This window comes from Lolium perenne, chromosome 2 (assembly GCF_019359855.2).
Source record: "Lolium perenne isolate Kyuss_39 chromosome 2, Kyuss_2.0, whole genome shotgun sequence".
Classification (NCBI taxonomy): Eukaryota; Viridiplantae; Streptophyta; class Magnoliopsida; order Poales; family Poaceae; genus Lolium; species Lolium perenne.
This window is the reverse complement of record NC_067245.2, coordinates 39,744,326-39,757,839: the sequence shown is the minus strand read 5'-3', so window position 1 is coordinate 39,757,839 and position 13,514 is coordinate 39,744,326. Positions and strand designations below refer to the sequence as shown.

At 44.0% G+C, this 13,514-nt stretch overlaps 1 protein-coding gene across 3 annotated transcripts; it reads left to right on the top strand.

The window, feature by feature from the left end:
• The first annotated feature begins 1,028 nt into the window (after nt 1-1,028).
• Nucleotides 1,029-13,035, top strand: LOC127331872 (SAC3 family protein B). Of its 3 annotated transcripts, none has more exons than XM_051358094.2 (17): nt 1,029-1,528; nt 2,304-2,416; nt 3,046-3,223; nt 3,366-3,575; nt 4,006-4,134; nt 4,840-5,037; nt 5,249-5,470; nt 5,549-5,760; nt 5,865-5,965; nt 6,079-6,294; nt 6,407-6,634; nt 6,702-6,793; nt 6,880-6,973; nt 9,649-9,741; nt 9,819-10,804; nt 10,885-10,999; nt 11,115-13,035. In XM_051358094.2, the coding sequence occupies exons 1-17, from the start codon at nt 1,134-1,136 to the stop codon at nt 12,885-12,887; spliced, it is 5,355 nt and encodes a 1,784-aa protein (XP_051214054.1). In that variant the 5' UTR covers nt 1,029-1,133; the 3' UTR covers nt 12,888-13,035. The 3 variants fall into 3 exon arrangements, with proteins under 3 accessions (XP_051214054.1, XP_051214053.1, XP_051214056.1); XM_051358093.2 differs by having other exon boundaries at nt 2,304-2,432; nt 3,029-3,223; XM_051358096.2 differs by lacking the exon at nt 1,029-1,528 and having other exon boundaries at nt 2,333-2,416; nt 3,029-3,223.
• Nucleotides 13,036-13,514: the final 479 nt, after the last annotated feature.

Below are 13,514 nucleotides of genomic sequence, written 5' to 3'. Positions count from 1 at the left end.
GGGCTTCAATGCGTGTCTGCCCATAATGTGGGTTTGCTTTCATTATTCCACACCAATATTGTTCCGAATTGAACAGATTTATAGATTTAATAAATTTTGTAATTGATTTTGTGTTTCACATATAATATTAAGATATGTACCTTAACACCCTCCCAATCGGTAAATTCCCAAACCGAAGAAACTGTCCAAACCATATGTAGTTTGTTGGATTGTTAACAATTGAGTTCAAATTATATGTTCATCTTCGCAATCGTACTAAATTCATGTGCTATTCCATGTGTTTTTAGTAGCTTTTGCACTTTCTGGCCCGAGGTTTTCTCGAACCCATTTGCTAGTTCTAGGTTGATTGAGAGTTAAGTTAGTTGTAGATTAACCCTACGGCCGTTAGATTATCACTGTGATTCGTGAACATGAGAAGTGTACATATGTGTGCAATTGTATATGAGTGTGCAATTACACATTTTTCTCAGTCACATGAATCACACATAAATTGAATGATTGAAAATTAAGTTAGAGTAGTTTTAAATTGACCGAACTAGCCGTGTCCTTTCTCAAATCCTGGCTCGGTGGCTCTCGGGGACTGTCTGGGCACCTTCCCTCGGGGCATGAGCAATGGTGGCATACACAACTAGCTGCTTCATGTAAAAAAGTTGTAAGAAACAACATGGTGAATTTTATCTCTCCAATGGAAGCTACAACTTTAGTCAGAAAAAAGAGAAAAGGGACCCCACAAATATGACACTATGTATCTCTTTCTCTCTCCAAAAAGCATGCTTTTAGGGCTTAAGATCCCACTTCTTGAAGAGGAGGCTACTTCCTCATCCGAACCTACTTTGGACCACCCGAACCTAACTAAAGGTGTGAAGCAACACCTCTAGGGCAGTGCATTGGACATGCCCTTCAAGAAAAAAAAAAAGAACTTTCTTCAACCCGCCGAATTACAAAAAACCACAATAGACCGACCGGACCGAAGAAAAAGCCAATTGTCGTATCCTTCTTCTGCCCACCGAGCTCGGCGAGCCGCTTAACCCAGCTCCGATCTCCTCCCCAATTCAAACCCCCTCCTCCCTCCACTCACGCCGGCGACGAGCGCCGCCGGCTAGGGTTCCGTGGTGCCCCGAGCGGCGGGCCCGATGGAGGCATCCGGGTTCGGCCGCGACGCCGGGCCCCTCAACCGCGCCCCGGGCTCCGCGCCCCTCGCATTCGGCGCCGGCGCAGCAACCGCCCCTCCTCCCGCGGCGCCGCCTGCCCCCGTCCAGTTCCCCTCGGCTCGCCCGGCCGCCCCTTTCGTGCGCCCCTCCCCGACCTTCCCGAGCGCGCGCCCCCAGCTCGCCGCGGCGGCCGCCAGCTCTCGCCCTAGAGCTGCTACCGCGCCCATCCCCATACCGTCATCCTCCGCGCGCCCGGTGGCAGCTGCTCCCGCCGCCTCCGGTTCGGCGCGGTTCCCGACCCCTGTTCGTGCCGTCGATCCAGGCGCGGCTGCCGCTACTGCTCGCCTCGCTGCACGCCATCTCCAGCCCCAGCCGAGGTCAGAGTTTAGAGCTCCCGACCTCCCACCCCACCCTAAGTGGTTTCCGTATATTTTAGGTTTCTGTATTTGCTGTACTGTTGCCCCAAAGTGACTTTAACTTTAAGCATACCCATGTAGTAGCTTCAGAGTTTGAAGGGCAGAGTGTTCGCGTTGTGTGGAGCTATGTTCCTTCCACTCGCAGTAGTTTCCATAGAGTAATGATATCCCCATGCTTGCCAACATTTGACTATTAGCGGGTCATATCACTCTAGTGATCTAGTTTCTACAATACGGCTTAGTCCCAGTTGATCGTTGCAGATCGTGGCATGGCACAGAGCAACCATGTAGCTAAACCAGGGTACTCCCTCTGTCCGGGATTATAAGCCGGCACGTATCCCTAGGTCGTAAATTTAACAAACGTACAAGGTGTATATTTCAAATTATATATCATTAGAAAGTTTAGACGTTCTACTCTATAATGATATAATTTCTGTTTTATATACAATTCATGTTGCGTTGGTCAAATTGACGACCTAGGTAGTACAAGTGATTGATATAAATCTGGGTACAGCTATAGTTGCATGTTTTTGTTATAGAAAAAACACATCTATAGTTGCATCTTTTGAGGCGAAGCCAAAATAAGTGATGAGAAGGGTTCCTTACTGCTAGGATGCTAGATTAAGTTTTCATTTTTTGGTGGTTATAAACTTAAACCCATCCCATATGGTTGCAGTTGCAAACTTGCAGTATCCATGCTATGTTATTGACAGAACATTTTCGTGTTCATATTCAGACTAGCTGCACCATCCGTAAGCAGGCCCATGCAAACTGTTACTTCCTCAAGGAGCAGGTCCCCGCCACTTTTATCAAATCAGCGTTCGGACTTTACTGCAGAAAATGATAATGGTATGGGACAAAGAAGGTAAAACTGCTTCGTGAACTGTGATGTATCTCCCGTCAAGCTACCGAATTCTCAACAGACGTCCAATATTATTATTCCGTTATCTTTTACATGATGTGAATAATTTGTGTATAGGAGGTATAGCTCGTCATTAGGCACAATCCTCCTTTGACATCATCCAAATAATGTAGCTCAAAGAAATTGGGATAACCCGTGTACGGTCAGTACCATGCAATCTTGTGAAAGTTGTCCAATGAACCAAATATTCTTCACATTTCTGCTGAACTCTATGCTGTTGCTTGGAAGTCATTTTGCCAGAAGAACAGTACATTCTAATCAAAGTAGGTTCTTATATATGAAAAATGGTGCATATCATTATATCTGTTGTTAGGATATGCAACATGGTGTATAGTCCATCTTTGCCCTCGCATGCTTGACATGTCGTTCTTTCTCTGGAGCACCCTACGTGGGTGGACATATGGTTGCGTAGCTCTGGATAAGATTTTTCTGTTGGGCGTGAGCTCAGTTGGGGTCTTCAAGGAGCTTGCAACTATAGCCTTGTGGGTAGTTGGGTACAGCTATCAGGTTTTAAGACCTAACATGTCTTCCATTGATAGGTTGGTAAACTATGCAGATCCATTGTTTGAAAATGGAAGTGCGCAACCCACAGTGCAAATGAGGATGCAACCTCCAGATATTGGAAAAACAGCAAGATCACCACCATTAGACATGACCAGGCAGTTTAGAACTTCATCAAGCTTTCAAAATTATCCTCCTGTTCAGCATCCTGAGCCTCGTGATCATGTGCAGAGGTGAGTTCTTAAGTTTTTATGCCTTGCTGCAAATTATCTCATAAAAGAGTGTAGTGCTGGTTACTTAGCTAGTAATTACTATTTTCAGTACTAAATGTCACTGGTCATGCTGCTTAACTCCATGTTATTGCTAATATTTCAGGCCGAATCTATCACCTTCCAAGTTTGGAATCCAGAATCAGTCTCCTTTTCATGATGCACGTGGAGCTTCCTCTCCTCTTCTGAATAGCAATTTAGTTCCTTGTAGTGGGAGGCCCCGTCCTGTCCTAGGAACTGCATCTTCTAATTATGATAAGTCAACACAACCAGTTATGGCACAACAAGAGATGAGCGATCATATGCGACACCAAAGGTGCTGTCGGCTAGAACTGTTAGGAACTGCCAACTTGTTGATCTAGTGATCTGAACATCATTCTTTTTGTGATTCTGTTTTAGCATTTTTGTTGTGTGCATCATTAGTATTCAGCAAACATAGTCTTTATTTCAGTGTCTTTCAAGCTGTATTAAAGTTTGTACTAGATATATGTGGTATATATTACAAGGGAGAACCTTCTGATGCTGGTAGGTTCGCACGCAGCAACCATTCAAAAAAGAAAAAAATACACGTGCTAAAACCAGCTTTCGCGCTGTACTGCAATACTCAGTGAATTTTAAGTAAAATAGCCTATTACCCAGATCACTGTAATCATTGCTTTATGCCATCTATTGTCCGCCCTTGCTCCTGTTGGTGCTTGTGTGTTTATGGCTTTCTAATGTCTTTTTCTTTTATCCTTCTCTTGTAGAGTTTCTGCTCCATTTCAAAGTCGAACAGTCGATCATAACATTTCAAAAAGGTCTAGGTCACCTACTTTATCCTATGAAGATGTTGATGGTGCTGAAGCTCGTCATGGTACTGGTGCAAATGCTAGAAGGTACCACTATCTACGGATTGTGATTTCCTTATTGTGTTCCTGTTTTTTACTTTGCTCAATAGATATATATGTGCTCTCCAAAGCGCTTGAACACCTTACAACATATATTGATCTTATAAATCTTTATATATAAATGGGCAATGTGTCTGCTGCTTTGATGTTTTTTTACATATCCTGGAGAAAGTTAAATAATCATGAGCATCCATTGGAAAATTATTTCACTAGGGAATGGGAAAAATGCTGGCTAATAATCATTTTGGGCACGGATTACCAAGAAACACATTACACACGTGCTTAATGTGTTTTCCTTTCTTGGTCGGTGTATTTCTTTTCTGCACACTTTTTTTTTTTTGGAAAATTCACTTTGCTTGTAGCTTTTAGTCTTGCTAATGGAGTACTAAGCAACTGGTGTTTTGTTCAAGTTCCTTAATGCAGAATTCCCTCAACAGTATGTACTAACCTCCCGTTCTAATTCTTCTGTTTTTTTTTCTTCGTTTGAAAAATGACTTGTTTTGGGTGAAATGTGAGTTGTAAAATTCTTATTTACTCTTTATCCACTAATTTTATTGGTTGGAGTAAGATAGTGAATATTTTCTTGGTTGTCACATGGTTAACACTAGTTCTAGTAGTCTGAAATCTGGTAACCTGATGTACTGTGGACTTTTGACTAATGCAGAAAGTGTTTTCCTCATGTTTCCTTTACAGACTGATAGACTATACGGATACTTTGGTTGATGATGCAAGTATTGAAACTTCAAAAAGGATGAGAGCTCCTTCATCTGAATTCAGGAACATGCTCAAATCTCCATCTTCGGATATTAGAGACAACATTAGGTCAGCACCTGCAGGATTTGGCACTAATGGTGCAGCCCAGAATTTTCGTTCACAGGCTGATAACCAGCGGTAAATTCTTTGAGTTTGTTTTGTTGAATTTCAGTTTTGCTTATTATGTTAGTTGTGATAAGAGATGCAGCAACGCAGTTGAAAATGAATTATAACCAGTAAGAGCACAATCTACTACACCTATCATATTTATGCCTAGGAGTGGCAGTTAAATTGACCCGTTACTGTGCCTGCTGGTTCGTAACTCCTGGTATTGTTGCTGTTATTATAGGCCTAATGCATCCATTCCTAAGGTTGGAGGTCAAATACAATCTCGCATTGGTGATGTGCATTCACCACCGTACCAGGTGTTTAGACCTTCAGATACTTATTCAAATGAACATAGCACACCAGCATTTTCTCCACCAAAGCCTTCAATTCTCAGTTCTAGCAGAATCAGTGCGGCTCCTTCGGATGTTAGTGACGATGCTATCCCTTCAACTGAACTTGAGAGGTGCTTATGGTAGCTTCATCATATATTCTTTTCAAATATATTGCTTGTTCTCATTGACTCATGTAACATTTTCTGTAGAGAAAAGCAGGCAAAAGCCAAGCGTTTGGCTCGTTTCAATGTCGAATTAAGCAGGCCAGTAGAACATACCAATGATCTTGCCAAAGGAGACAAACAGAAACAAACCTCTTCAGTGGGTAAAGCTCCTGTCATATCAAATGATAGTAATTTGGTTGACATGGACTCCCCAGAGTTGGCTGCAATTCTTGGGCTTTGCTCTGATATGTGTCCAGGTGATTCCTGCTCTAGATAATATCACATTTTGTGCATTCTCTACTCCTCTTCAGTGAATTTCTTAAACATGATACTTACAAATGTGTATTTGGTTTGTTTCTAGAGCCCGAAAGGGCGGAGCGAGAGAGAAAGGGAGATCTTGATAGGTACGAGAGGTTAGGTGGAGACAGAAACCAAACAACCGAGCTTCTTGCTGTTAAAAAGGTAGATAATGTTTACCTTATATCCTGCCAGCACGACAGGATTCTATCTGAATTTATCTTTCATCACCTATAACAGGAAGCATGATGGAAGTTATTATTATCTGATTGATACAGTATACTAGGACTGCTGAAAGAGATGCAGACTTGATCAGGCCTCTGCCAGTTCTGCAGAAGACCATGTCATACCTTCTCAATTTGCTAGATCACACATACGATGACAGTTTCTTGGGCTTATACAACTTCTTGTGGGATAGGATGCGGGCGATAAGAATGGATCTTCGAATGCAACATTTCTTCAATCGAGAGTGTATTTCTATGCTTGAGCAAATGGTAAATTGCATTTACTTTTCTTTCATTGGACACCCTTTACTTCCCAGATGAAACTATTTCCCAGAGTTTCATCGAGTTTCATCGTGGATCAATCTTTTCTTTTCTTGACCAGATAAGGCTTCACGTTGTAGCAATGCACGAGTTATGTGAGTACAGCAAGGGAGAAGGTTTTTCAGAGGGTTTTGATGCACATCTCAACATTGAGCAGATGAACAAAACATCAGTTGAGCTATTTCAAATGTATGATGACCACAGGAGAAAGGGTGTACTCTTCGCAACAGAAAATGAATTCCGGGGTTATTATGCACTGCTCAAGTTAGACAAACATCCTGGTTACAAGGTGAGGTGAATTGAGTAGTCTTGTTGTTTTCAACTGTCTTGCTGACTTCTACATACATCTGGTTTAGGTTGAACCTTCTGAGCTGTCTCTGGACCTTGCTAAGATGTCTCGTGAAGTTAGATGCAGTCCAGACGTTTTGTTTGCAAGAGAAGTTGCCAGGTAGTTACACCATCTGCCATAATTTGAAATTTCTGGCTTGTACTGACTTACTTTGACTTAACACCAACTTTTGTAATGCAATTCAGAGCGTGCAGAATGGGAAACTATATTGCCTTCTTTCGGCTTGCAAGGAAAGCAACATATCTGCAAGCTTGTTTGATGCATGCTCACTTTGCAAAGGTATACTAGTTTGTAGGTGAAAGGCTGTTCATTTTATAGCATCTTTGTACTGTAATCATTTGTTCCAAATATGCCCATACTTCTAGTTCTCCATTGTGCATTTGTGCTGGCAAGAGTGTAATATAAGTAGCCTTGCAAGTTGTAAGAATAAAATGTGTCATCAGAATTCAGAACTGACAGTTTCGTTGTAGTTAGTACAATAAAAGGTGTGGTAGTATAAACTTATTAATTTTTGTCATGATTCTATTCTATTGCACGCTGATTCAATGCTAAGCTAGCTAGGGGAAGCTGTGGGATCAATCAACTCTTTTTTCTTAATGAACATTACTTTGCTACAGCTTGCCTGAGTCCACATAAGGCCTTGTTCGGTACTAGAGGTTTTGTGGGGATTAGCGGGGATAGTCCCCAAAGGGATTGGGTGAAACCTCTACCTTCACTCAATCCACTCAAATTCCCATAACACCCCAATCCCTAATCCAGTAGGTAGGGGTAGTGTATTGGGTATTGGGGAAAATACATTAGAATTTGGGGACAAGTGGGGAAAAGTTGGGAGTAAACTAGGCCAATACACTAGAACTAAACATGCTTTTAGAAATAAGTGGAGTTTTGGAGTTTGGTGGGGAAATAATTCCCACAAATCCCTAAAAATAACTTGTACCAAACAAGGCCTAAGTGTATGAAAACGGCGCAGTAATAACTAATAATTGACCCCATAGGGAAAAATTTATGTATCCACCACAGTTTCACAGTGACTGGCCCTCCCTGGCCAGTATTGCACTTCTTTGCAGATTTAAGGTGTGCTGTAGTAGCTGAAGTATTTAATGTTATGACAAGCCACCAGTCAGCTCTTCTGGAAACAATGGTTGATATGAACATAAGGTATTAGACGGGGATAGACTGACTTAAATTTCCGGATGCTGTTGGACGCAGGCTTCCACTAGCCCATTTGGCCGCGCCGCGAAAAAACTGATTGGTGGCGTTTGTGGACTACCTGCATTACATATACGGGCCTTGCAAATAATTTGCAGGTAGCCTGCTTGGCCCGCCTAGCCCGCACCGCAATACGAGAAGGTCTTACGTCTTCACGTTTCACCGCACCCTTATCTCCTGCGTCGCCGGTCCTGTCCGACGGCAGGCGGCCGTCATCGAGGAAGAAGAACGGCGACAGGTCCTCCGAGCCAAGATCCATGCCCAGCACGCCCTGGCGACGCAGCGCACTCCCGTCGGCCATGGGCAGCGGCGCGCGCGCCGCCCGTGGCATGTGCGGATCGTACTCGACGGGGTCAAGGCATGAGCCCATGCCGCCGGCGTCGAAAACAGCCTTGCGGCAGTACTCGAAGGGGACGCCGGGAGGCAGGCCGGTTGAAAGGACGAAGTGGGTGAGGACGAGGGGCGGGCGGAGGCCGTGGTACGCGAGGCGGCCGTCGAACTTGAGCATCAGGTTCGTGTGGCCCTGCGCTGGCAGCGGCACCAGCACAAAGAGGACATGTGCGCCGCCGTGCTCTCTGTGAGTCCCTGGAGGACCTGGTGCATCTCCATGTCTCGCTTTGCTTGGCTTTCAGATGGTCTTGCAAGTAGCAGCTAACACGCGTGCGGACGCAGGAACCTGCGAAACCTGCACATGTCCGCGTAATGTGTCCGCAGGCACCTGCTTGCCCTGCGTTTTGCGCTGGCGGCTCGCGCAGACAAAGCGGGCTCTTCGGTGGACTTGTCCACCTGCATCCAGACTTAAATTGGGATGACAGAACTATAGGGGTTTAGGGATAGCAAATGGACGTGTGCGAGATCCATTTCTTGCTTGATCTGAAAGATTATAATGTTGCGACTTAACTTCACCCTTAATGCTTGGATTCTATCTTGGAAAAGAATTAAACTCTTACTTTTTCCCTCTTTCCTTCTTACTCTCCTGACTTACTGATGCACCTTCCTTTCCTACTAATGGATAAACATACATGCTGAACTTCCTAATAACTACCATTTCGCTGGATCTCTACTTGCCCCATCCGTACTCTCGAACATCAACAAGGCCATTGCTTTGCCACAGCTGTTTTCTTGGCATTGTCGATCCAAGACTTGCCGTGTGTGTTGTGAGATCAGAATGGAACCACGGGTCAGATCAGGATGTCCTTATGTTGCTGCTGTCTGTTGCTTGTTTGCCAAGCCACCAGGAGCTTCCACGACATTCTGCTTGTGCTATGGAATGCCCTCATCAGTCATCACCATCAACTACCGTTGGATGTTTGCTGATTCTCCCAAAATGCGACATTGGCGTTGCGCTCTTTGGTCGCTGGGGTCACCAAGCATTTCATCCGTAGCTGCTTGGGCTCCTGCAGCTCGAGGAGTACCTGCGTTTACGGGAAGACTGAGAGATGTCGTTGCATTGTGTTCAGATCAACCAAAGGCATAATTAAGTATCTCTTGCCTAATGAAATCTAGTGTGAGTTTTGGTCACTTCTTCCATACCACGATCCTCTTCAAGTAGTCTTATTCTGCCCCTTTAGGAATTGTGGATATTGCCTGTTCGACCATAGACCATAGTTCTGCTCCTATACTGTATGAGGGTGTCCATTTTCAGATATACTCTGTAGTTCTGTGTATAGGATAATCGTTTTGGTCTAGTTGGCTAATTGTTCTTCACACTTTTGTAAAGCTTAACACACATTTCTTCTACCCAGGTAAGAAGGCAAGCGCTGGCTTCCTTGCACAGTGGTCTGCAGATTGGCCAAGGCATCCCTATTTCACATGTTGTGGAGTGGCTTGCAATGGAGGTAGGTGTTCTCTTACTTGAACAGTTATTTATTCATTATGAGAAAAAAGATATCATCCCGTGCCTTGCTTTATTCAGGACGAGGACATTGAAAGTCTCTTAGAATTCCATGGTTTTGGATCGAGGCAGTATGAAGAACCATACACTGTGAAAGAAGGACCTTTTCTTAACAGTGACAGCGATTTTCCATCTGGTTGCTCTGAACTTGTGCATTCAAAGAAATCACAGAGAATCGTCGATGACGTTTCTTGTGGTCCAGTTTGTGTTCCCAGTAGCCAAAAAACAACTGATGCACCATATTCTAGCGTCTTTGCTTCCCCAGCTAGAAAAAGAGAGCTGGTTATGCCACAGGCTGCTCCTGTGATTCCTGTTAATGCCAAACGAGATTTTGGTTCATTGTTTTCTGGACCTGCTTCTCCCACTTCTGGCGGACAGATTACCTCAAAGTATTCTGGTTTGTTTTCTCCAAAAGCTGGCAATAAACAATTCACTTCACCATATTCAGGTCCTATTTCCCCAGTTGCTAGTAGAAAGGAAAGTGTGCCAGTTTCACCTAGTACTGCTTCTCCACGTGCCACCAAGCACACAGGATGGATGGATGACCAAAGAGTAGCTTCACCAAAAGCGAAGGAGAAGACCAAGGTGTCTGATGATTTAATAGTACCTGAAGACCACGATGGTGCTTTTGTTGAGTTCTCAACAGAACAAACTGGCGTACCGCAGTCAGTAGCCTACACTCAGCATATTGATGATTTGGCAGAAACCAGAGTCTCACATCCTCTTGCAGATGGTATATCATCAGATTACCCCGATATGCATGGAGTTGAACATGAGCTCAGGGCACATGGCTCTGGTAGCGACACAGATTTGGATGAGGAAGGTCCATCATCCCACCAAGTCAATCTTATAGAATCTGTGTGGCCTACAGGTCCTGCATTGCCTGGTCATGAGTATGGAGATCGACAGATTAATAACAAGACGACAGATGATTCATTACCTTCATTTTCAATTGTTGTATCCCAGAAGAACAAAATTTCAGATGAAAAACTGAAGATGATACTGAGGTTGGTTTTTTTTGTCTTTGATCTGTGTCAGTATTTTTTTTAAATACACCTAACCTTTGTGACCTACCGTGATCTTATAGGAAATGGAGGCAGCGTGCTGCGGATAGGAGATCTGTGAGGGAGCAGAAAAATGTCCTTGCTCTTGCAGCATTGAATTCTCTGTCACTTGGACCACCAGTTCACCAAACTGCAATGGTGAGTCTATCATAGATATGCCTTTTTATTTTTTTATTTTTGAAGGGTTTGTGTTTTCTGCAATTTATTTTGAAGTTCTGCGAGATCATGATAGTTTGATCTCTGTACAATGAAGGTGCCAAAGCATGCAGTCCATGAGCTTGACATTGGTCATGCCTTTAAAGAAAGATACCAACGACAACAAAGATCCTGGTCACGACTAAATGTCTCAGAGTTGGCTGGTCCCATTTTAATTGAAAGGAAACCTGATGCTAGATGCATATGCTGGAAGATGCTAGTACTTGTCCCACCAGGTGCCATGGAATCTCAGAGCTACAATGTTGCCTCAAAATGGTTGCTCAAAAAGCTCATGGGTTCTGGAAATGAAGATAACGGATTACTTTTTACTTCAGCAGACATCTCAATATGGAGCACGTGGATGGGTTCTCCGAGTGCATGCTGCATGTCTGTTGTTAGGGCCAGTGACCAACACGTTATTGGTAACGGCGTTGCTGACAGCACAAACTGTGTAGTATTTGTGGTATCTGAAAGCGTTCCGTGGGAAATGCAGAAGGCACGATTTAGCAGTCTCTTAGCCTCCATACCTTCTCAATCTGGTCTCCCTCTTCTGATTTTGAGCAGCGACACATATAATGAAGGGTATGATTATGTGTCACAAATTATCATTGACAAGCTTGGCGCCAATGATCCGAATGATGGAAAGATTGCTTCATCTTTGGTTGTTTTTCTAGTTGGAAGCTGCACTGAAGGTTATACCAATGGTTTCTTTGACGATGGCAAGCTCCGTGAGGGCTTAAAGTGGATGGCAAACAGTCTTCCTCTACAGCCTGATGTCACCCTCGTGGAGACACGTGATTTACTTCTGAATTACTTGAAACCATCACTACAGATACTTAGCAAACGTGCTGCACCTGAAGTTGGTCCTGAGCATTGCATCTCAGTATTCAACAATGCTCTCAACCAGCTGGAAGAAGAGATTTTGGCTGCAGTATACAGAACTCCTATTCAGTGGCCAGCTCTTGAGATTGATCTTCTGGAGAGATCGAGCAGCGAGCGGAAATTCACAGAAATGTTCTTACCTAGCATTGGATGGTCACTGCCATCAAGAATCAAGCCACTGGTTGAAATCATAAGGAGATGCAAGCTTCCAGAGTTCAGTGATGACTTGTCTTGGCTAAAACATGGCTCTGACTCGGGTAGCCAGATTCAAGATCAGAAGCTATTTCTTGAGGAGTGCTTGACGAAATATCTGACACAATCGGCTCGGTTGATAAATGGAGCCCAGGCGGTTGCTGAGGCAGAGAGCATGGTGCAGAAAGGTGTTGAGCTTGAGCTCCGTGACTCGTATCACTATCTTGTGCCAAAATGGGTTACCATCTTCCAGCGAATCTACAACTGGAGGTTGACGGTCCTGTCTACCGGGGAGTTCTCGGAAGCTTATGTCCTGAGTCAGCGTCTGTACCAGGATCCTGCATGTGATTCTATTGGTGCAACACAATATGGCCTCACTGCCGATCTTGATACGACAGATGAGGCGTCCATTTTGGAGGATCATGACATGATGGTTGTTATGCCATCTGGCCTCTCGCTAGATGAGATGATTGAGGCCAGCTGTGATCTTGATTCTTTCAATGCGCCACCAGTGAGACCTACGCCGCAACAGCTGACCACCCCAACACGCGAGGAACCACAGGCACCGGAGCACGCCAATGGTGAGGTAATAAACCCAGTGCACAGAGCTACCGATGTCAACGTGCATGACGTACCGAGAAGAGTGGAGCTCAGGGATTTGGTTCCACCTGAGTGGGATGAAGAGCTTGTTAAGCTAGAGCAGAAGTGTGCCGAGCTGCAATCCAAGATCGACGATAGTCTCTATATATACTTCTAAGCTGCTGAAACGTCTGAAGGGCTGGACCCTTATGTAACTTGTAACATTCCATATCGTCGACTCAAAAAACATGATTTTGCGAGGTCGTGTCATGGTCTTGTGGGCATATATGGCGCAGATATCAAGCAGAGAAGTATTGTAGTTTTTACCGTTAGTTTTCCCAGTTCAATTAATTCATCGACTCCAAAGTTAACTATCACGATAATATTCACGGTGCAATGATTCCGTTATTGGAGTCACAATGGTTTTAATGAAGTCTAGCAACTCCAGTTCCAAATATTCCAAATAAACCTTTTTATGTGCCAAAAAGAAGGCACATCCCAACACACACTGGCGGAGCCATGAGCCATGTTTCAGTTAATGAGTGTGCAACGCTTCAAGAAATAGTCAAAACATGAAGGATTCTCAAAGGTGTATTATCATGTATGTGGGTATTATAAATAGGAAAAGCCTTCTCTTCAAAGTAATGGGTGTATAGATCTACATTTGTACACCCAGGTACTTAATAGGCTCCACCCATGCCAACACACGCGCCCCGCTCGTGTATGTGCGGTTTGCACAATGTAGGCAATCCAGTTGAAAATGCAGAATAAACCTTTTGATCATGGTAACTCAAACGTAAAAAAA

Bases quoted from the DNA above. Each gene is read 5' to 3' on its own strand.
- LOC127331872 (XM_051358093.2), top strand. From the start codon at position 1,134: ATGGAGGCATCCGGGTTCGGCCGCGACGCCGGGCCCCTCAACCGCGCC. The intron at 4,135-4,839 runs GTACCACTATCT...TTTCCTTTACAG, and splicing joins ACTGGTGCAAATGCTAGAAG to ACTGATAGACTATACGGATA. The intron at 5,966-6,078 runs GTAGATAATGTT...TGATTGATACAG, and splicing joins AGCTTCTTGCTGTTAAAAAG to TATACTAGGACTGCTGAAAG.